The following is a 23,359-nucleotide window of genomic DNA, read 5'->3' as shown; positions in this document are numbered from 1 at the left end:
TTCCTTGTCCCCAAATTTTCTGTTTCTAAATAAAGCTTCTATATTTTTGGACTAAGACATTACACACAACAAAATCAATGAAAAACTGCCATAGGTTATGCTATTAACATTGTTAATTTTATAATGTGCAGAAAAAAAACAAAGAGAAATTATTATCACATCATAATAAGTTTTTTACACTAAACCAAATCATATAGATAAATGGCCTGATGACCTTGAGTAGACTTACATCTAATTGTAGAGGTTGTAGGAAAGCTCCTGCTCCAGCTGCTGAGTTAGAACCGTATGGGAATTGGTAAGCAGCATTTCCAGTCAGGTACTGCAAAAACAACAGAAATTAATTCAATAAATATTACGTCTTTATAAATAAATAATGGAAAATTCAAATGTTTTCAAAGTAAAAGTTCATTGCTATAGATCAATATGAAATAGTTAACAAAATTCATGAACCTGCCGATAAAAAATTGAGTCACAGCAGATATGCATAATGTACTTCAAAAGTCAAAATACCTGTATTTGCAAATTAGTTTATATTCATTGGAGTTTGGTTATATGATATTATACAAACTTGCTTACGAAATACATACATGCTTACAAATGATAGCAAAAAGACAATAGAATATGTAAACCACCTCAAACTTTTACAATATTTAATCGGTCTCTACATGCTAGAATAACATATAAAATTTAAAATATGTATAATACGCATTTCAATATGTTCCAATATAATACAAATACACACTGGATTATGTTTGGTTACAAAATCTAAATTCTAACAGAATTGTCAGTAATTTGATAAAAAAATTTGACCTGCATATATTATTCTTTTTTTTTTATTCTTGAATTGGCGGAAAGGCATGGACTAAAAAAAATATTCTACCTGATCAAAATTTTTAATCAAAACTGACAATGTATCTGTTTGCTAAGGATATGGTACTTTTCAAAGAAGATGCATACATCATAAACTAGATTTTTTTTTAATGAATTCTCTGTTAATGATATATGTTTCAATATAGCATTACTTCTTAAAAAAGCATGTTAAGTACAAAAAATTGTAATCCTGCAATAGCTAGCAGCATCTTCTTCAATTTTTGTGATACTGAGTATAATACAATGTTAAATAGGAAAATGTTATCATCTATAATAGCAGAAAATATGTATCATTCAACAATAAACTAATTGTAATTTAATTTGATTACAATTGCAGATTCTACTGCGAACTCCACAAATTTTCATTCATTGTGTCAAACTGCATATACAAATTGATTTGTACAGATAGAAGAATTTATCCATTTTTTAATTTCAAACTCATTTTTATTTCTAAAAATGTTATGCAGTTTGAGACAAATCTGACAGAGGTACAATATGTATATATAAAATGTGTAAAGTATACAAAAATACAAAGAGTGTACAATATCTTTTGTTTACAAGTGCCGGGTAAGCATTAGTGGTAGTGATGATACACACTTGGTTTGAAATCAACATCATAGCATTGGTAAATTACATCTAAATATATTTACAGAGGAGTTAGCTTTCATTTGCTATTGTTTGTAGGCAAGTTTTGGATTTCATAAAAAAAAAAAATTTCAATATAATTGATTTAAATTTTTTTTAACTTTTTTTTGTTTTCTTGGTCAAGATTTAAAAATAAGGAAATGACCATGATATATAATCTATGAGATGATTTCAAATTTGATATATAATTTCTGGTTTATATTGATATATAATTAACTGAGAATCTACGAAAGCAGTGCAAATAAAAGCTCAATCCATGCTTACAAACATAAATAAAAAAAACATCAGTATATAATTACTGCAACGGATATATAATATATTTTACAAAGCATAGAGTACATAGTTCAACTGATATATGAATATATATATGGAATAAAACCAACACCAATCATTATTTACCAGGCACTGTTGGAAGATGTTTTCACCTGACTTCTAGACATCATATTTCTTCAGTATCCATATTCCCTTATATTCAGCTTCCAGAAAAGTATCTTTATGGTGAACACATCTTTTTCTCTCTTCAAACACCAAGTCTTCTACCATTCTTCAAGTATCAGGTCCATTCTTCACATTACATCAATCACATGTTTCAAAACTAAGCAATTGACAACTGGTTGTTGTCTTAAATACCATGGAAATGGATTTCCCTTTTATTCTTTATATAAAATGATCTTGAATCCCCCATATCCTTTCCTATCATATCAGTTTCATTTACAACCAAATATGTCTATATCCCTATAGCATGAGTTTGCCAGTCTCGGCAAGGAAAGGACAAAAGTTTGTAGATTTAACATTGTTGTGCTGATATTTAGAGTAGCCAAAATCATGCTTCTTAATGTTTTTTGGTAATTTGTGACAATGAGTTGCTGTCTCATTAACATATAACCCACGTGATGGCCACATTTCCTTTTACCCATATTGTAGCTCTTGTCATAAGGAAAGTTTCTTTTGCAAGGTCTGAAACATTTTATTTTTTCTGTTTTTGTTTCTTACATTCAAGAAAGAAGGCAGGTAGTATAAAAACAAATTTCTGACAAATGACTTTATTTTCCATGAATTCAATATGACAACAATGTCATTTGTTAACAAAATGTCAACAAGAGCAGACAACTCCTGTTTAATCTGAATCTGAAGATAATATTTTGTGGTAAATATTTTGTTAATGTTTCATATTGTAGCTTTTAATAGCTACTCCTTCTTGTAGGGTTTCTTTGTCATTATATTCTATTTTGACTTATCTTGAAACCCTTGTCAAAGAAGCTATCATCTTCAAAACACTTATGTTATACAGCATTTAGTCCAAATAAAACTAATATACAGTAAAAAACAAACCACATATATTTTGACAAAAGTTTGATTCAAATTAAACAGGGTTGTTTGCTTACATATAAAACTGCAAATACGCCAATCTCATTGCAGTACGATGTAAAAATAAACAATCTTCATTTGTAAAAATAAGTGAAAAAATTCCTTGGTCAAGTAAATAATAAAGCATTCAAAATAAAAAATAAAAAATATGATAATTAATGATTTAATGAAATTTGATCTACTACTACAGAAGGATAGTAAAGGCAATGGTGTTTTGGAATTGTACTAACACATACTGATTCTTCAAATTATCTTTCTAATTTCCTTTCATAAGCAGGAGTGGGTGTGTACATTTACCAGTAGTAACATAGAAATTATAATATATAAAAAAAATAGGACAAAATAAAAATGCTTTGTTTTCTTTTTCCTGCAGTTAAATTTGTCTGCACAGCAATATTTGAGATAGTTTTACTCTATATGTACTACATTTGTCATATTTGCCTGGTCTTTTACTAAATCAGTCACATTTGGAACAAAACACCATTTCCTTCACAATAAAAACTATTTACATAAACCATCACCAATGAAACATGAGATAGTTCTTTAAGATTTTATGCAGTCCATAACATTATGTTGTAAATAATATGCCATTTTTTAAGTGAAAAAAATGTTCAATGTTGAACAGATATCTTCAATATATCATCTATTTCATCCAAATAAACAGGATTTCTGAAAGTTATATCTAATCGACTGCATAGAGATCTTAAAAGAACACATTATAAATAAGAACAACTTTGGATTTACAGAGTTTGCTATTTTGACAAAAAATACCTATTTACACATTTGTAGAATGTAAATAAATAAGAATCAAAAATCTGAAAAAAATATCAGTTAGGTAAAAGAAAGAAAGACCATGAAAAACTGCAACAAAAACAAACAAAAACTGAAATAAAATATATTATACATATATAGGACAATTCCACTATATTGAAAGGTCACTGGATGTCAAAGTTAATGTGTTCAGAAAAACAAAAACATATTCAAAAACATCATGATGTCAAAAATAACTTAAAATTTGATCAAACATCATATGTTCATATAAAAATGGATTTTCTATTGATTTAAAGAGACAAATCTTTTCTCTGCTAACCGTATATACTTTCTTTAAATAATTTTTTATATTAAAATAGTTTGCACCGAATAAATAAGTATTTTTTGCTATACATTTTATGTATATATATAAGTTATATATACTATAAGTAGATTCACCAATTTCATTTGTGTAATACCACATGACCAGCATAATATGAATCTCTCTACATTTACTATTTTTGAAAACTATTATAGGATTTATTCCTATGTCACTTTTTATTCTTTTAACAGTTTTTAGGATAATTCCAAAGGGATATTCAATGTCAACTACAGAACTAAAGAAACTGTTAATCAGAAAATATTTCCAGTTTACCCTGATTTTCTACGGCTAATTCCAGTAAGTATGATGCATATTAGTAGGAGTATCATTATGGTGGAGTAGTTTACACAAGATGAAAGTTTTACTTAGCACCACTTTTTAAATGCTTGGATTTGATTATTGCTACCGTTTTATATAACTACGGGATTAGAGTTTACTGGTAAAAAGTGGATATACGTTGCTATATATTAACACATTGTGAATATAAGGAATAATATCGGGCGATCACAAAACGGATCTCGTCATTGGAGGTAGCACTTTTGGTGAGGATTTTTTATGATACAAAATATTTTTATAAAAAACTGGCCTACCATTATCGGCACAAATCATTTTCTAACTTGTTATATCACTTATGAGGGCAAGGTTTAATAGAGTTTTGGTATAAATTACAAATTAAATTTGGTATAGCCTATTAATTTCTACTATGCATTTCAACAGCCACTTAGTATTAACAAGATTATAGAAATCTAAGCCAACATGTAAACAAATTTAATAGTTTATACATGCTTGTAACATGTTAGATTATATAGTTTTAAAAAAAAAACCTGAGTATTTTTTCACTTTGATGAAAAAAATATAAACAAAAATTTACAGATGCTAAAATTAAATATATTAAGTACCACTTTTAAACTTTATATACTTTTGCAACAAACGTAAAAATTACTTAACAAATTTATAAATTAATATCTATTAGAAATATGTATCTATAAAATATTTATTCTACTCAAAATAACTATGAAGTGTCCTCTTAAGAATTTTGTCATCCGAATCATAATTATCAGGGAATATTAGATTTAAATCATTTTGTTTTGGTTCCTAACTGCATTTTTCTTTCATACTCAAAATCAATTTTAAGACCAGAAAATTCTAAATGGAAACAAAAAAATCAAAATTTCTCCCTCCACACTATGATCCCACTAAGATAAACCATGACAGTTATCATTAACTTGTAAAAGAATGGAATTTAACAAAACACAAAAGTTTCCCCATCTACATCATCTTATAAATTTCCTAATTTTTTGCATATGACAAAAATAACACACATGATATTTACAACTATTTACATTTGCATAGATCTTCATGATACAGATGTTTGAAATCTGAAAAGCAAAATTAGTTTACAAACAAAAAAATCATTAAATTGTAACTGAAACTAACTGGATGTGTATAGAAATTTGTCTAATCATTCATGCTGCAATCCTAAAAGGCTTTAAACAAAATATCATGCTTCTTATAATATTTGGTTCCACTCACATTGGACAAGCAGGACACAAAATAAAGTGTTTTTGGCATTCCAGATTTTGATTTTAATATTTTGAATGTTTCATTCCAAGCTATCAACACAGATCTCTACAGTTACACAATGAAATTCACTAATAAAAAAAGATATTCAAAAGCAAATGTAGAGAAACTGCAAGTGGAATTCTTTTTATAATTTTGAATGAGGGCTAAAGAAACTGTTTCCTTCACAATTCCAAAATCATTTACAGAAAAAAAGCCAGAAAAATGGTGAATTATTTATTTAATTCATTAACATTGATAAAAAATCTTATTGGAAATTAAAAAAAAAAAAATCCTTTACATGTTGTTAATATTCTACTTGCAGCTTAAAAAGCGGACAACACAAATTCTAAGTTTGAGGTGATTGATTCAATAACTAAATGTTAATGCATTGCCCAAGACGATCATTGGCCTACCGAGCCTTGGGAAATGTGTAGCTGTCCCATTTGAGCAGATAAAGAGGGAAGCGTGGACTGGATACATGGGGTACCAGTGTACATCGTTGATGACGGAACAATCTGAAACAGAATCAGACCTTACTCAATGCTAGCATAAATTATCCAATTTTTCGTTAGTAGAATTACCAAAGATTAGCCAAGATGCTAGCATTAGGTCTTTAAACTAAATTTGCAAATAAAATTAGATGCAAAAAGCTATAATTCATTGACAGTGTTCACTTGTTTAGCCTTTTTCATTTTGAATAGAGGATGAATTAAATAAACTATGATAACAAACAGAAATTAAAATAAAATCTAGACTTATAGAAAATTAGTCAGTTAAAAAATAAATTTAAAGGGGACAGTTCCATTCCAAGGTGGTCTGTAGGCGTATGATAATTGGGCAAACTTCTATAAGTATAGCTATGTAATCATAAATATTACTCAATAAATAAGTTGTTGAAGTTGATCTTACAACAAAGAAGTGAGTAAATAAAAATAAACTGCAAAAGATGACAAACTTTTCTAAATGAAGAAATAAGGATATGATAATCTTAGGTTTACAACATCAATAACGAGATCTGAATTACCATGATAACGTTTTATAACAATGTATATTCTCAACAATAATAATTTCAAATTCTTTGGCATATTTTGTCTGAAAAAAAGATCGTCTTTTGTTTTTTTTCTCTCTGATCTACCTTAAATTCTTTATTCATTCCACAATTACTTTCCTTCATTTTCAAAATTCCGTCTCCAATATTTTTAAGGTTCAAATGCTTTGTTCTGCCAAAATTTTACTAACACAGTATGATATTTTATACGCCAGTATAATTTCAGTTACAAATTCATTGCGTCAGTAACAATAAAAAAATATGTACACTCATTCATGGTTTTCTAAAGATGGTCATTGACCAAAATAACTATCCTACACAAAAGTAAAATCAAATAAAATCGAAATAAAAATGACTTAAGAATGTGTTATCTAAAATCTGCTAAAATGTACATGATGATAAATTCTGCCCAAAATACTACATTCAAATTAAAATGAAAGTGCTAAAGATTAATGTGAAATACTGCCGCAAAATTCTTCATATTTTTTTTATATTTGAATCTATCAACAACTATTATCATATTTCAACAACATACATAGCATCCAAATAGCAATTGATAAAATATATACTTTTTAGGACACCTCATTTTGTGCAAGAAATACTTTCACTTCTTTAAAGTTTCTCTGCAGAAAATGAAATTGACTGTTGATAAAAGTACTCTTCATAAAGAATTTGAAATTGTATTTCACATTAATGTATCACACTTTATACACAATATCCACAAATCATCCACTCATATTCCACTAAGCATATTAACAATCATTTGTTCATGAAGTAAGTTCATATAAAAGTTCACAATTTATTTTCAATTTGACGGATCGATCAAACCTTGTGCCTGGCCACTATAATAAGAAAATGGGCTTACATGGGCCATTGGTGGTTGAACTATGTAGCCACTAGGATGGACCCAGCCTGCTGCACCTGCTGACTGATGAACTTGGTATGTGGTTTGGGGGGTGGTTGCCATGGAGTATCTAGGGAGAAGGCCTTGGCTAAGTAACTGCTGGGCAGCAAGTCTGAAAAAAAATAATATAAGCTTATTAAAAACATAAATAAGTTGAAAGCAGATAAAAAAGCATCATTCAGTCTATAAAACACAAATAAAAACTACATGTATGTAAAAAAACAATGAAGCTGTAGAGAATTAGTGTGGTCTAGTCAAAATTAATAAACAAGATACATCAAATCAATAATAATAAGTGCAAATACTTTTGGATGTACATCAAATTATCACACAGTGAAATAATCATATGATTACTATGTCGGTGCACATGACAAGTTTCTGGAATTACATTCATCAGGTTTTTTTCTGACTAAATGTTACGAAGCCAAATCCATAAAACATTTGCCAACATTTAAACAAAAAAGAGCCTACCAATAGTCAAACCAGTTGACATAAAGATTTTCCTACAAGTAGTTTTACAATACATGTATCAAATTGATTTTTATTGAAAAATAAACATCAGAATGCATGATTTTAATCCTGACAGAAGCACTATCTATTGGGTGGATGGAATAATGTGGGAATGAAAGTCCACCGGTGCTGACAGAAGTAACTATATAAATACTGTATAGACTATAATGTAAAAACTTACCCATTTTGTTGAGCTATAATACTTGCTTGGTCAGCATACGCAGATGATGGAATTAGTAACTACAAAATATAATAAGAAACAAAGTGAGCTGGGATGAGTAACTAGTTTCTGAGCAGAGCATCAGTTCTCTCATCAAATTGATGAGGAATGACAAATTTTCAAATGTTCTACAAATCTTTGAACAATCAATTATTCTTAGTTAAGTTTATCTATATCTTCTTCTCATTTTTATTTTGTCTATTCAGATCAGTCTACCTTATTATAATTAAGATATTCTAATCCCAAATTGTTTCAATGAAATCTATTGCATCAAGAGTAATCTCCCCTTGGCAGGATTACAGAATAAGTTAACTTACATCTCTAGTTGCATCAGCCCAAATTTTTGTAGGAATTGTAAGAGCTTGTGGTGTCTTTTTCTTATTTCCACCATCAGCAAGTTTGACTATCATAGGTTCTGTACTGCCTATAAAAGAAAGAGATAAAACAATTTATGAAGTGGACAAACATTGACAAATTGAAGAAGAAAGATTCAATTTTGATGATGTGTGTTTATCATATTTGGTAGTTTAGGTAGGGTTTGTATTATTTTCTTCAAGTTTTTAATGATATATGAAATCTCTATAAAGATCATCTTAGTAAATGCAAAATTTAAATACCACAGTTTCAGCATCAGATTTGCTGACTGATAGTAAAAAAAATATTGTCTGACTATTTCTTAATAAAAGAAGCATTAACAACTTGTCAGATTTGCTCTCTATTAAAAATGAACTCCCAACAGATTGTTCACTTCATTGTAGTCTTATTCAGTTATTATTCTTGAGATTTTAAATATATGACTAGTTGCTATGGTAACACATTTTTTATTTGACAAATGATGTAAGAATAATACTTCACATCAAGTTACAACTTGATATATCATGCTAACATAATCTTGATCATAAATACTTCTCTCTTCAAAATTTACATTTAAATGGGTTTATATCTACTCCTGAATTTTCCTATTGAAAGTTATTATGTGTCCTAATTTCAAGGAATTTTGGGTGTTGCATTTTCATAAAACAAAATAATTGCTATGTGTGTGCAGTTTTTGTTAGCATTGTCACATATGTGTATTTTCTAATTAAAAAAGATGGCTTAAAAACAAGAAAAATGACAGTTTTTGTTACAGATTTTTCTTTGCACTGTTAAATAAGATTTTTTTTATGTCACACAGTGTAGGCAGCTGTGAACCGTATAAGCTTTAAGTAATGTATACAAATTTTTAAATGCCAAGGTATTTAGTTTGACATACCACGTTTCAGGATGAATTGTTTGTCAACGTGGGCTCGTTACTACACCTTTGTTATGCAAACTAAGTTAAAGCTTCACCGAATTTCTCATAACACTGCTATTAATGGTGTTTTTCAAAAAAGATTTATGCAGGTATAATATTTTTTAATCTAAAATTAGCCCTTTTATCTATGCAAGGAAAACTTTTACTGAAACGCAGTACATTGTATTGTAATTGAGTGAATACAAAAAATGGCTGTAAATGTGTAGAGCAGATTTATACAAATTTCAGCACCTTTTTATATTTAAAAGTAGTTCATATTAAAAATCAAAATAAATACAACCAAATACAAGTTAGAGAGTTCCTTCTCTTAACGTAAATTTCTGCATTAAAATAATTAGAACACAGACTGTAAATGTATAAAAGTCCTGACATAAGCTGTTAACATCTAATTAGAAATGAAACCTTTCCCTTAGTGCCCTTAAATGGCCATATCTGTGATCAAAGCTCTCAAGTTATAGGTCTTTAACGCCAATCATTAACATAATAGGGTGATATATAGGACAATATCAACTTTGGTATTATTGCCCACTATATCACTATATTCAATCTCTCAAGTCAGGTGGTGATATATGACACCAACCTGATATTCTATGGAAAAAATTAAAATTTACGATATTTGAACTTTGTAATTAAAAGATAAAATCATGCAAGAAAGAAAGTTTGGGGGTCACCACAGACGATAACATCTAATATCATAATTATAGAATACTACAGATTAATTACTTTAAAAAACTTTATTAATTTTTCTTCAAAGCAGGTGAATAAGGTTAATAAAAAAGATAATAAGTATGTATATTGTAAAAAAGGCACATACCTGGTACAAGTTTTCCATTAAAAACAGTTATAATTTGTTCACATTTTTCTTTCGATTCCATTCTTGCAAAACCCACTCCTTTACTGACACCATCAGGGTTTCTTAAAATTCTTGTAGATATAACAGTACCATATTCCTTAAACATATTTTCTAAATGTGTTTCTGTATATTGTATTGGCAAATTGGCAATGTATAAGTTGGTAGGATCTTGTTCTTGTTGCTGAAAAATAATACAGGTACTGTAAAGATAGGTGGCTTTTTTAAATCAATGTTTATTTTTCTGATAAAACAGAGCACAGTATTAAAACATTTCAATTAAAGAACATTACAGCAACCCAAGGATGAAAGACTATTACAGCTATTCAAGGATAAAAGAACATTGCAGCTACCCCAGGGTGAAAGAACATAACAGCTACCCAAGGATGAAAGACCATTACAGCTACCCAAGGATGAAAGAACATTGTAGCTACCCAAGGATGAAATAACATTGCAGCTACCCAAGGATGAAAGAACATAACAGCTACCCAAGGATGAAAGAACATTGTAGCTACCCAAGGATGAAATAACATTGCAGCTACCCAAGGATGAAAGAACATTGCAGATACCCAAGGATAAAAGATCATAACAGCTACCCAAGGATGAAAGAACATTATATCAACCAAAGGATGAAAGAACAGTGCAGGTTCCCAAAGGAACCACAATCAGAATATGTATCTGCATGAAGTATATTAGGCATTCAATGTCATATTCAACTATATATTTTGAATTTGGATTTTTTCAAGTATGTTTGACATCATATCTATTTTGATTGAATGATTGTTAAATGCTATTTCTATTTCGATATAAGACATTTACTAGCTTTTTATTCAGTTTAACATTACATATAACAAATGATCCCAATTTAAAAATTCTATTAACCTCTATTTGGGGTTATGGATTTTCTTGCAAATTGAAACCTGCACACATCAAAATTTTGGCTTGTCTAATTTACCAATAAAATGCCATTGTATTTTGTCATCTAATCAATATTCTGAAAATTGACCTTTAATTATGTGCCATTATGTCTGAAAAAATGGTAAAGGCAGCATATTTGGATGATAAATCAAGGATCAGCCATTTACAATTTGCATAACCAAACACAGTGGACTCCATACAAACAATTTTACCTCTCATTTCCAATGACAAATACAATTTATTTCTTGTCACATTTTATTCCGATCATACTGAACAAGTATGAGCTTAAACATGCAAGCCATACAATTATAAATCAATTTTCTCTGATGCCATATACCCTTTTAAGGTGTCAATAAATTTGTGCGACAGTTTGAATTACTAGGGGTGTAATTGTCATGTTATTGTATAAGATGTGATTTTTATCAATAAACTACCAGCACTTGATATTTACTTTCAAAATACAATTAAATAATATCAAACCAGACAGTGATTTTGGTGCAAAAAATGATTGACTTATTTAAAGACCAAACATTCATTACTTTACATGTACTTTTAATGAATATAATCCAAAAACCTGTACAGCTCAAAAGTAAACAATTTTTAAATTGAACTTGAACTACATCTCAAAATGTTTAACGAACCTCTCAAAACACATAAGCCTATTATAATATTAAACTTGATAAACAAAAAGTTTCTCCCAAAAAATACAATAGGCATGTTCCATTTCAAGATGCAAAAATTCTACTGTTAAAATGGGTATCAATGAAAGAAAAAAAAGCAAACGAAACCTTACAATGACAAGTAATGATATGATGCCAACAGCTGATCAATGATCCCTTATGATTTTTTATTGCAAAAGTACTGAAATAAAACAAGACCCATATTAATCAAATGCACCAGCATGAAATATAAATAATGATTAAAATATCATATATAATTTAAAAGGAAGATAATAATTCAACTATTTTACTTTTTATGACAAGTATAATTGATTTTTTCTGGCAAAATTCCATTTACATTGGGTCAACAACCATAAACCTAAAGTCAACTCAGATTTCACAACTGTTGAAATTAAACTGACATAACAGGTAAATAAAACCAAAATTGAAGCATGAAGACATGCAGGAAATCTGGGGGACCAGTAAATTTGAGCATGCATATAGATTTTTGATCAAATTGTATCCATATTTTCCTTGATATGTTTCTTGTTCTAGAGGTGCTACTTATTTTTTTCAGTTAACATTTTTTACCAACATTCTACTCTAGGGGCAATATAAATCTCAAGGTCAGTGATTAATACACTAACCAGTCATCTTTATCTGAACAGGAAACCAGCTTCCTGTCTGCTGGGGGCTAAACTGATATGCTCAAAATAAAAGCTTTTGGTTAATTAGTATCTATTTTTTCATAACTAGGTATTTCAAAATTTATTTCTGTTGCCTTCTCGTATTTCTCAAATGCCATTTTTTGACACACAAATAAATTAACTAAAAACTGGGTTCTGTCAATAAACATATGATTCACATACAACATGAGCTGCTCTAAAACAGATAATATCCTTGAAAAAAATGACAACCATAAAACATGCATTACTTAACACACATTAAAAATGTTATAAAAAAATTCCACTGACACTTAATCTCATCAAACTGTTCATGCTTTACACCCATACTGTATCATCAATTTAACCAAGATGCTTTCATTACCCTTAAAGGTATGTGGGTATTCATGTGTATAGATAGACCAAGAATACCGCCTCATCTCAAATGACACGTCTGGTACAATATAATCATTTAAAAATTCAATATGCTGAAAACTGCCATATGTTGATAAATTTTCTACTTTTAGTGGAAATGCACATTACATTTGAAATGATTTGATAAGAATTGTGTTTTTATAAATAAGAATGTTGCAATTTTAAAATTTCAACTGTTGGACCACCTTAATTTGAAATTTTAACGACTAAATCAATGTCAGCTGGATTTAAGTACACTTGTATCATGTGACCTCAAAATACCCACGAGAAATAAAACATGTTTTCAGTATCTGCAAAACTATAGCTGTTAAATTTTCTTTTGAACAGTGTTGTGATAAATTTGTACATTTATGGAACTGACTTTATACCAATTTCATAGCAAATATGCAAGGTGGAGTTTATGTAAAGGAAGTTTAAGACCTGGCGGCCACCTAAGTGATTAAGCTAACCTATTTTGAGCTAAGTACTTGTCTGAATTTGTCTTTTTTTACATTAAACCCTCCTATCAATTTAAAGACCCTCAGATCTTTCCATGGACTGTTTTTATATATTGTTGTATCTGTAACAATTCAACCTTAAACAGTTGTACTTTAGTGTAAAACATCTGTATGAATTCTCTTCATAAAACCTAACAAATTCATAAAATTGTAAACTTTTTTTTCACTTCACCAAATCCTTTAACATGTGGATATGCTAAGAGAGTTTCTTAAAAACGGGATTAAATGAATAATTTCTTTACATGAAAAGAAACACTTCTTTGCTTGTAACAGTAGGATATAAATATGAAGAAATATGATACTTAATGTTTGTTTTGTAAAGAAGATCTAATATGTCAAACTGAATAAAAAGAAAGTAAAATACCAACAGAAATTACAATTTAATCAATGACCTAAGGGGCACATATGAAATATAACCTACTTGTTTTGTCCTACATAAAACAATTTGAAAAGCATGTGAAAAAATCATTTAAATTTCTAAACAATATCCTCACTGAACCATTCTACATATTAAGCAAAAAGATTTTCCATTATACTAGTACATATTTAGTGTTCTTTTTATAAGAGGGAAAATGGGGAGGGGTGTGCTTTAATTAATTCTTGGGAGTTTTCTGATTGAGAAAAAATTGGTAGGTATATAGATGCACTGTATAAAGTGCAATGTATGATTCACTGTATGTAGTATTCTCATTTCTTCAGCAAGGCTATATCTTATTAAACAAATTAAAACACAAAACTGTCTTACTCTTTTTACAGGAAATTAGCTTGTTACATTTCATAGACCACCTCAATGGTTAGCACATACTTATTTCTGTTGTTTTTTTTGGTGTGTGTGTGTTATCAGAAATGATGTGTATTTGATATACCTATCAACATAGAAAAATTAACATAACAGCCCAGAGAAACCCCTACACATGAATAGAAAAAAAAAGACATCCTTTTACATCACCAAGCAAGTTAAAAGCCATTTAGAACTCATATCAGATTACCCAAATCTAGTGACTAAATAGGAGTTCTATTGAATTAATATCTTATTATTCTTTATTTTTCATGCAAAAGAATATCAATTGTCATGACAAATGACAAATATAATGATCACGACACAATCTCTTATTTAATTCTAAGAAAACATATTTTTGCTTTCATCCATTTAGACAGAGTAGATTGGAAATAACTTAGAGATTGTCATTCAAATATTGATCTGTTTCCAAGCATATAATTGTTTGGACATTGTATGTTATTGTAGAAATATGGCTGAGTATTGTCTGGGGAGTCTCTCTAAAAAAGCCAATTTTTCAACATCTAACAAACATGGAAGATTGCTATCGGACTTATTTAGCTAATGTTTATTTCAAATAACACTAAATCTGGAAACAGTATAAAGATGAATTAAAAAATGCTTGTATAAAAAAGTGAGGGGACAAAAAATCAGAATACTTCCTAGTCTAGTTAGTGCTTTATGATTTAATAGTCCAAATCATTCCTACATGTACTGTAGAAAGGAAGAGTATGTTGTGAAGCATTTTGGTATTTGAAACTTTTTAAAATGAAATTCAATGCATTTGATTCACAAAAGTAAAAATGTCAATTGTAACAAGAGCTTTTAGTTTACAGTAATATAATGAGCCTTTGTCAGAACCTAACCATCTTAACATTAATACAAATCAAATATACACTGATCCTTAACCACAAACAAAATTCCCCTTCCAAGTAAATGGATTTTCCTAAGCAAAAGCAATTGACTTGATGATTCAATATTTTCTTGTCTATAACAGTCTCCTGCAAACTGTAATCGGCAGCATTGTATTACAACATGTTGTTATTTAATTCTCATTCAATCGGAAAAACTTTTTCAATGTATTGACAACTAGAAAATGCAGTTTGAATTGATCTGTGAAATTTGTGATGTACCAGCGACAACGTGTCCTGATGTCCCAAATAAAGCAGGGAACAAATTGAATTTGATGAATATTGTAATTGATCTGTTGCTCAAAGCATTTTTATTGAATGATAGGGAAATCCATTTCATGACCAAGTACAATAACTAAAACAGCTACAACAATAAAACAGCCACAATTTAATGAGATTTTTGTTATCTTGTTGGAAATAAAGAAAGCTAATGTTTTGTATTTGGTTTTCTATCGATGTTCAATTTTTAGAAATAAGAAACTCCCTCAGGCAAATTTGACCTTAGATGGGTTTTGGCTATTATTTTAAGTTGCCCTTTGGTCATATAGCTAATGTATTAAAGTACTTATACATCCTTAGCTTTCAAATACTCCCTATAAAGTGCTTCAGACACATCAACATTATAAATTGTGTTTTCCATTTTTGGATATTATTTTAAAGTGACCTGGTTATATGGAAAAGAACTGCTTTTTTCATATATATACCATATACATTGATTATAAATGACAGTTAAATTATGAGCTTGACCACTAGAAAGGTCAAACTTTTATTAACTTTATTTTCAAATCGATATTGTAATATGAAATATGCCCTTTTATGAACTTTGGTCAGATCATTGACACTCACCTTGGCCATTTGTGCTTGAATACCCTGGGCTTGTAATGCCTGAACAGCTACCTCTGCTGCCTGGTGAGATTCAAAATCAACAAAACCATATCCTGTAATTAATAAACAATTGATCATTACAAAACCAAAATAAAAAGTAGGACCTTAACAAGAAAGGAAAGAGTAGTGAGTGTTCATCTACCATGGATTAAGTAAGCAAGATATTAAAAATTTGCTGCAAGCACAAACGGGGGGCTGCATTCTATTTTTTAAGTATATATTCAACATCCTCATGACTGAGATTAAAACAAACAAACAGCTAAATCTTGGGGATTCCTCATGACTGAGATTAAAACAATGGAACAGCAAAGTCTTGGGATTTTTTGGCGAACCATTTGAAAGAAGCAAACAATGAAGTTGACACACAAAACAAGGAATATACACTACCACAGAAATATTGGGACTAGGACAAGAAATCTCACCTTTGCATTTACTTGTACTTAGGTCTATAATTGCCTTAGTGGATACAATGTGGCCATATCTGCAATGAAAATAAATACTGTATATTATATTGATATATTAATTGTCTCACCTTTGCATTTTTTTGTATTTTCATCTAATATGGCCTTCGTTGAAATGATTTTGCCATATCTGCAAAAGAGAAAAATTCTTTAATAAACTGTTGCAAATAAAAATGAATGGATCATTTCTTATTACATACCTGTCTATCTAAATCTAGATAAAAGGGGATTATGGGTGAACAGGAAGTAGTCCATGCAATCTACTCATAGAAGTTTTTATCAGGTCTGATATAAGCCATAAACAAAATATTCAAATGATTGTGGATCAAGTTCTGCATAAATGATGCAATTTATGGATAGAAATATAAAAATATGTGAGCTGTGGTATTGCCAATTTGAAAACTTTCAACCAGAGTTCAAATGAAGTTGATAAAAGCAACTCTTCATCATTATTTGGCCTTCAACAATGGAAACAAATCATACCATGTAGTTGGCTATAAGAGGCCAATCCAGCTGGTGTGTAAAATGTGAATTGTTTCAAACTAGAAATAGAACAGCCTAATTTATCACAAAGTTATTTACCAAAAACCTAAAATGACAAACAAGAACCACTGAACAACAGGCTCCTGACTTGGGACATACAGAAAGGACAGTAATTTTGTGGAATTTATCAGTAATCTACTAAATTTCTATTAAATATGATTGTCTCATATAGTCAAGAAAATTAATAAGCATATACCAAGTTTTCAGACCATCAGAAAATGAATTAACTCAAAAATCCATACATCATCTGTTAAGAAAGTCAAATCCTGTAATTACCAAATGAAATCGCTAATCACGCCATCAATAATTATTGTAATTAACGTGATTTTCGTCACAAAATGCTTTTACGTTGATTATATTCCCTTTCATAAAGTAATTAATGACTGAAAGAAAAAGGCTGCAGTCAGATTATTCCATAAGAAATGCATTTTACACATGCAATAATTGTGCAGAATCATAAAATTTACAACATAAATGAAATGTAAAATCAATTTGTTTATGACCTATTGATGAAGCAGGTAATCTTAGAAGGAATTAAAACCTACAACTGCTGGAATATCTCAAACTTCTATTTCCATTCTTGGTCATAAAAACAGGCCATGGTAACATTTTATAGTTTTAATTTTATAACGACTCACAGAATGGAATAATGACTTTTGTTGGACTATCATTACAAATTCATCTATTGACAGATTTTTAGTCAAATACTACAAGTTAGTATTTAATATATATGCAAAATGTACTTCTCATATATTTTTTTATAAATCTTTGCAGGACTTCAGGTTCCTGCAGATACTAAAATCGTAGAAAAGATTTTCTTTTCTAACTTTGAAAAACATATTTTGACAGCAAGACAAGATACGAAAAAGACTGAACAAAAACCCTAAACTTTTTGAAACCATTAAAAAAACATTCTTCTAGACTTTCCCTCACAGAAAACCATAAAAACTTGGAATACTAGTAAGACAAATGGAAGGTGTCAACTGTCATCTTCAACTCATAAAAGTTTTCTTTGTATCACTTTTTATTATAGATGTTAGTACATTTCAATTAGTAATTAATCAAAATAATTAATGATGGCATTATTATTAACAGAGTAATTATCTCATGAAAATATTTTAAAATTTCTTTGTGTAAAATCTTCAAAAATTATCCAAACATGAAAGATCAAATGGCAACAATTTGTCATCATCAATTTGCCAAAAAAGTCTACCAAAACATTTCTAGTGATTTATCAAACTTTCACTATTTCATTTCATATATTGCTTGTGACTATTTTTCAAAAAGTGTTATTCCCCTGTTATTATTTTCAAAACGTCTTTTACCCCTGCCATGAAGGACAACATTTTTTAATCATTCTGTAATTCATTGAAGCCCTTGGGTGCACCAAGTTCATTTAAATACCTGAACAAGATAGCCATTGTTCCTAAATGTCTAAAGTTATGATAGCCTTTATGATATCTATCAAAGAAAAACAAACACTATTACACCTTTATTACACAAGATTTGAAGTAATCTTGTTTTCATTTAATTTCATGTATGTAAATGGGAAGATTATCTTCTTAGTTAATTTTTGAAATTGAGCATAACTGGTTAAATTCTAAATCAAATATTTTTAATCTGTTTTGCAAGATCATGAATAATGCCTTAAGAAAAAGCCAATATTTGCTGTCAGTCTTAGTTTTAATTGGAAACAAAACTGTAATTTTTCTTTCACCATGCACTGACTTATAACAAAGCCACCTTTCTTCTATAAGCAATATCATATTAGGTGATAAAAATCAAATAGTTTCTCAGGAATTTCAATGTTATAATTCATTTAGATAGTATTTAAAACATGTTTTCTACAAACAAATACTGATGCTTTTTTATGAAGGTATTAAAGGGCAGTAGACCTTAGTCTTAAGGTTTATAAATCACCCCTAAAGCAGAAAAAATCTCAAAGTGAGGCAGAAAATACTAGTTTTTACAAAAGATCAACACACGACCTGCGACTGAAGTAAGCATGCTCAAGAAGAAAAGATTATAATGCCTTGCGTAATCATTAAGAATCCTCCCCCCCCCCCCCCCCCCCCCCCCCCCCCCAACCGATTTTTGCAAATTTATTTCAATGAAATAAATATCATTGGCAGTTGGTGTGCAAGTTTATATTATTTGATGTTTGTGTATTAAATAACTTTTCCCTCCTTTCTAAATTATACCACAAGTCTTTAGATAAATCATATTTTGCCAGTTAATAAACATTATAACCTAACCACTTGAGGATTTTCATGATTAATGCCAAAAATCAATGATTTAGATGTTCAGTGTGGTTTTGAATTTCATGCTGACAGTCAGAAGAAATGTTGATTTGGTCAAGTAACCACATGTCATCTTGAAAACTAAATGTGTTTTACAACAGTTGCACACATTTTTAATCGGTTATGTGTAATATGAATGTTGGTCATTGATGTATGGGAGGTGACAGAATTTCTACCAATACAGAATTAAAAAAAAAAAAATGTCGTGTCTGAGCACATTCACCCATCTTATATTTATACACAATTTTGGCTCCTAAATATTAAGGCAAGAGTTATTGACTTTTAAAATACTAAGTTATATTGCTCACCATGAAGTTATAGTTATTTGGAAGTCTAGACAAACTATTGATGTCATTTATGCAATTTATCTGTGCAGACAAATGCACTTGTATTCGTAACCAATTCCTAACAATATCAACATTGATTTTACCAAATCGCAAATGTTATAAAAAGATTGCTGACAGAATTGGTGAAATTATTGTAGTAGTGGACAGTAGTGTAAATGATTTAATGTCATATCGTGGAGACAGACATGATTTCTAATAATCTTAATAGTCATTGTCAGCTGTAGTTACTTTGACATTTGTACTTGAAATGTTTATGAAAAAGATTGGTAGGTATTGGTAGGTATACAGACAGTTACCTCACAACATAGAAACAGAGATTATAAACCATTCCTGAAAGAGGTAACATAATGTCAGTTCTCTATTTAGGAATTTGGTAGCCTGTCATAACAAGAAAGCTGTTAACAAGATAACTAAAACCTGTCAAATACTTGAACCTAACTAAAAATATTCAAATTATACTACAAATATTTGATTTTCTAATAAAACCAGCTCCTTATAAGCTTTTTAATAAACATGACAGAGTATAACTTTATTAAATACCCCCTTCTTATGTCAACAAATCTGTTGCTTGGATGTGGAAGAATTGTATGATTACTGATTGTAAACAGATATGTAAATTTCCATCTAATTGAACAAAAATCAATGGCTGTGCTTTTAAAAAACAGCAAAATGAAAGTCTTTGATCTTTTGTCAACTAACAAAACACTGCAATGTTAAACCCTGTAAAATAAAGATCAGTCAATGAAATGTCAAATATTGCACTTCATTAAAACAATATCCAGGCATAAAAGCTTTCATACTCTTTAAAATCCAATTTCCATATTATAACAGCATGCCTCATGTTTACCTTCTAAAGTAGTGAAAACCAACTGTTTTTTAATAAATCATATTTCAATTCTACATATATTAAAGGAAATGTTGGAAATGGGACAATGGGACAGCAACACATCAACATAGAAAATCAATAGACCTCTAAACGTTAACATTTCTGTCTTCAAGCACACACAACACAAAAGACAAGTAGATTTAAAATATTTTAAAGGCAATACCAGAGAGAACTTGAAAATCTTGTTGAAATACGTTTTTTTTTTATAACTAGAAACTTTTTGCATTGTTTGCACCTTGTTTGATGGTAAATGGCATTTCTTTAGGGTCCTATTGAGTTATAAGGTCTTGAAAGTTATTCAGTCTTTAAAAGTAGTGAACAAATGAAACATCATTTCAAGACATTTCCTAGAACAAAAAAAAACACATGAAGATGACCACTGTTCAGGTTCCTCAATTGGGACAGACAATAAACATGTAGCTTACTTCAAATACTGTACTCTTCAAACTATTATACTCTATCAGTAGTATAACAACAATGTCGAAAAATTTTAACCTGAATAACCCAGCTGGAATAACCTAAAATAGTTGAAATAGTTGAGGACATGTTAGACTGGTATGAATGACAGACAAATGTACCACCCTCCAAGATGCACCAAAAAATCAGTTTAATGAACCAATGACCTAATTGTACCTAGAGATAAAAGGTTTGATGCCAATTATTAACCTACTTGCAATCCCACACAAAATCTAACCTCTTGTTTACTTTATAATGTTTGGATCTCCTAGAGACTTTCAACTTTGATATCTGATATATAATCCTTCAAACTTCAAAGGTATTAGTGAGCAAGGTAGAGTATTGGAATTAGGCTTTCCATAACCCATTAAAAGTTAATATACCTCAATATCTTGACAAATTTTGCTACCTTACATTGTGAACTACCAATAGTTTCTATGTTTTTGAAAAGAGTTGCTCAACCTCCCTAATGATCCCCTACAGAAAATAATAAATCTCCCCTATCATTAGGCCTCGTTAACTGAACCATTAATACATAAGAATAGGAGATGAAGAGAACTTTAACAAGAAAATACAGGATGTTAGATCCCTGATGAAAAATGACAACTTCCTATACAGACATTAGTTTTAAATTATATAGATGATAAAATCACACATTTATTGAGAAATATGAAGGATGTTGGCTACTGTGCTATCTGTTAATCTCAAAGTAGATCTCATCTCATGAGGTGAATCCTAAAAGAAATATTATGATGGCCATCAGCAGATTTTTGAAACATTTCTTTACAGGTCATTGATTTATTCCAAAGGAGCTTAAATCAAATAATAAAAGGGTAAAAAGACTACTTTAGAAAAAATTCTGGTATCACCCTTATGAAGAGTTACCTCCCAAATTCCAATTAACATATTTCATTGAACATGGATTCAACTGACCCATAAGTTAAACCTAAAAACTAGTGAGCATCTCTATGCCACAAAATATAATCATCAGCCACAAACTTAGAAAATGATAGGCTAATATGTTAACTTATGCTGATATATCAGTTTCAGTTGACTTTTCTTCTAAATTAAAAAATAAAGATGTTTACATTAGGATTTATACAACTTGGTAATGAAAAGACAAGTAATCACAGAAAAAAACACATTGTCTCTTTTTAAATATAAAAGAAAATACTTGATGAACTTCCTATATAACAGAATACTGCCATCCAAATAACCTGACAAGTAAGAAGACTTAAAATGATGCTATCTCCTGCTGTAATGTCAGTAAGTGTTAAAGTCAATATATTATACACTTCCACTTTCTCAATTCTAAATGGATATTAAAAGATGCACACTAAGTTTGGTTACTGAGTGGACACCTTCCGTGGCATATGTGTTCAAATGGATTTTTCTATAACAGCTGAGACTAAAGTGATGAATTGTTTTGTAATAATGGAAAACATTGGTCACATTAAGATATGACAGTCTTCTCTTAATGATTTCAGGAAGATTAGGACTGACTACTGACTCATGGCAATTAACACCAAGAATCAACAATTGAGGATTTGGTTTTGTTGAAAGCATTGAAAGTGATAAGTTCTTCTTATTGTCATCTACAACAAAAGCCCAATACTACAACTGTATAGCTAGTAGATTGTGCATAATAATATATTCATGTAGTACTTATCTCCTCATTGTTTATTGCATGGGAACTGTATACCCAAGTGTTTACAGAATTTGTGTACATTGTAAGTGGTATCTCCAAGTCATGTTCACTTCTAATGAATGTATAAAAACAATATAAAAAGTTAAAAGTGAGTGTGAAGAGACTTTGTTATATTTATTCTTGACATTTCACTAAGTAAGCAAATCTGTCATGTCTTTTTAATGTGTTTACTGCATGTGTAATTTTTTTGGTGAGAGAATCAAGGTCTTATTTTTTTATCCAGTGTATAAAGCTGACAACTAATATTTTTGTTATACCTTTACAAAGGAACTGTGTCAAGAGATGAAATAGTGAGAAGAAATTTTTGACAATATTTTTCCTGATTTAAAGAAATACTTACGGCTGGCATAAATTAATTAAATCTTTGTCAGTAGTATTAGGGTTAAGTCCACGTATATACAGATTTGTTTTGCTGAGGTCGTTCATGCTTCCGCTCTGTGAACTAGACTGACTGCTGGTGGTGTTTGGACTTGCCGCAGGCATGCTGCGAGGTGTGTAGGTCTAAAAAA

General features: G+C 29.7%; 1 protein-coding gene across 10 annotated transcripts in view; it reads right to left on the bottom strand.

The window, feature by feature from the left end:
- Positions 1 to 23,359, bottom strand: part of LOC134706887 (RNA-binding motif, single-stranded-interacting protein 1-like) — a 144,501-nt gene that overhangs the window by 5,831 nt on the left and 115,311 nt on the right. For 7 of the 10 annotated variants that reach the window (XM_063566231.1, XM_063566233.1, XM_063566235.1 and 4 more), the window contains 8 exons: positions 23,191 to 23,351; positions 16,572 to 16,630; positions 16,111 to 16,202; positions 10,369 to 10,588; positions 8,578 to 8,684; positions 8,222 to 8,280; positions 7,492 to 7,642; positions 230 to 319 (listed from right to left, as the gene is read on the bottom strand). In XM_063566231.1, the coding sequence (XP_063422301.1) occupies positions 230 to 319; positions 7,492 to 7,642; positions 8,222 to 8,280; positions 8,578 to 8,684; positions 10,369 to 10,588; positions 16,111 to 16,202; positions 16,572 to 16,630; positions 23,191 to 23,351 (939 nt within the window). Of the gene's footprint in view, positions 1 to 229; positions 320 to 7,491; positions 7,643 to 8,221; positions 8,281 to 8,577; positions 8,685 to 10,368; positions 10,589 to 16,110; positions 16,203 to 16,571; positions 16,631 to 16,681; positions 16,741 to 23,190; positions 23,352 to 23,359 lie in introns of all 10 variants that reach the window. The other 3 variants (XM_063566232.1, XM_063566234.1, XM_063566239.1) reach the window with 1 other exon arrangement.

Source organism: Mytilus trossulus, chromosome 2 (assembly GCF_036588685.1).
Source record: "Mytilus trossulus isolate FHL-02 chromosome 2, PNRI_Mtr1.1.1.hap1, whole genome shotgun sequence".
Lineage (NCBI taxonomy): Eukaryota > Metazoa > Mollusca > Bivalvia > Mytilida > Mytilidae > Mytilus > Mytilus trossulus.
Note: the sequence above shows the minus strand (reverse complement) of the source record. Positions and strands in the feature narration are given on the sequence as shown.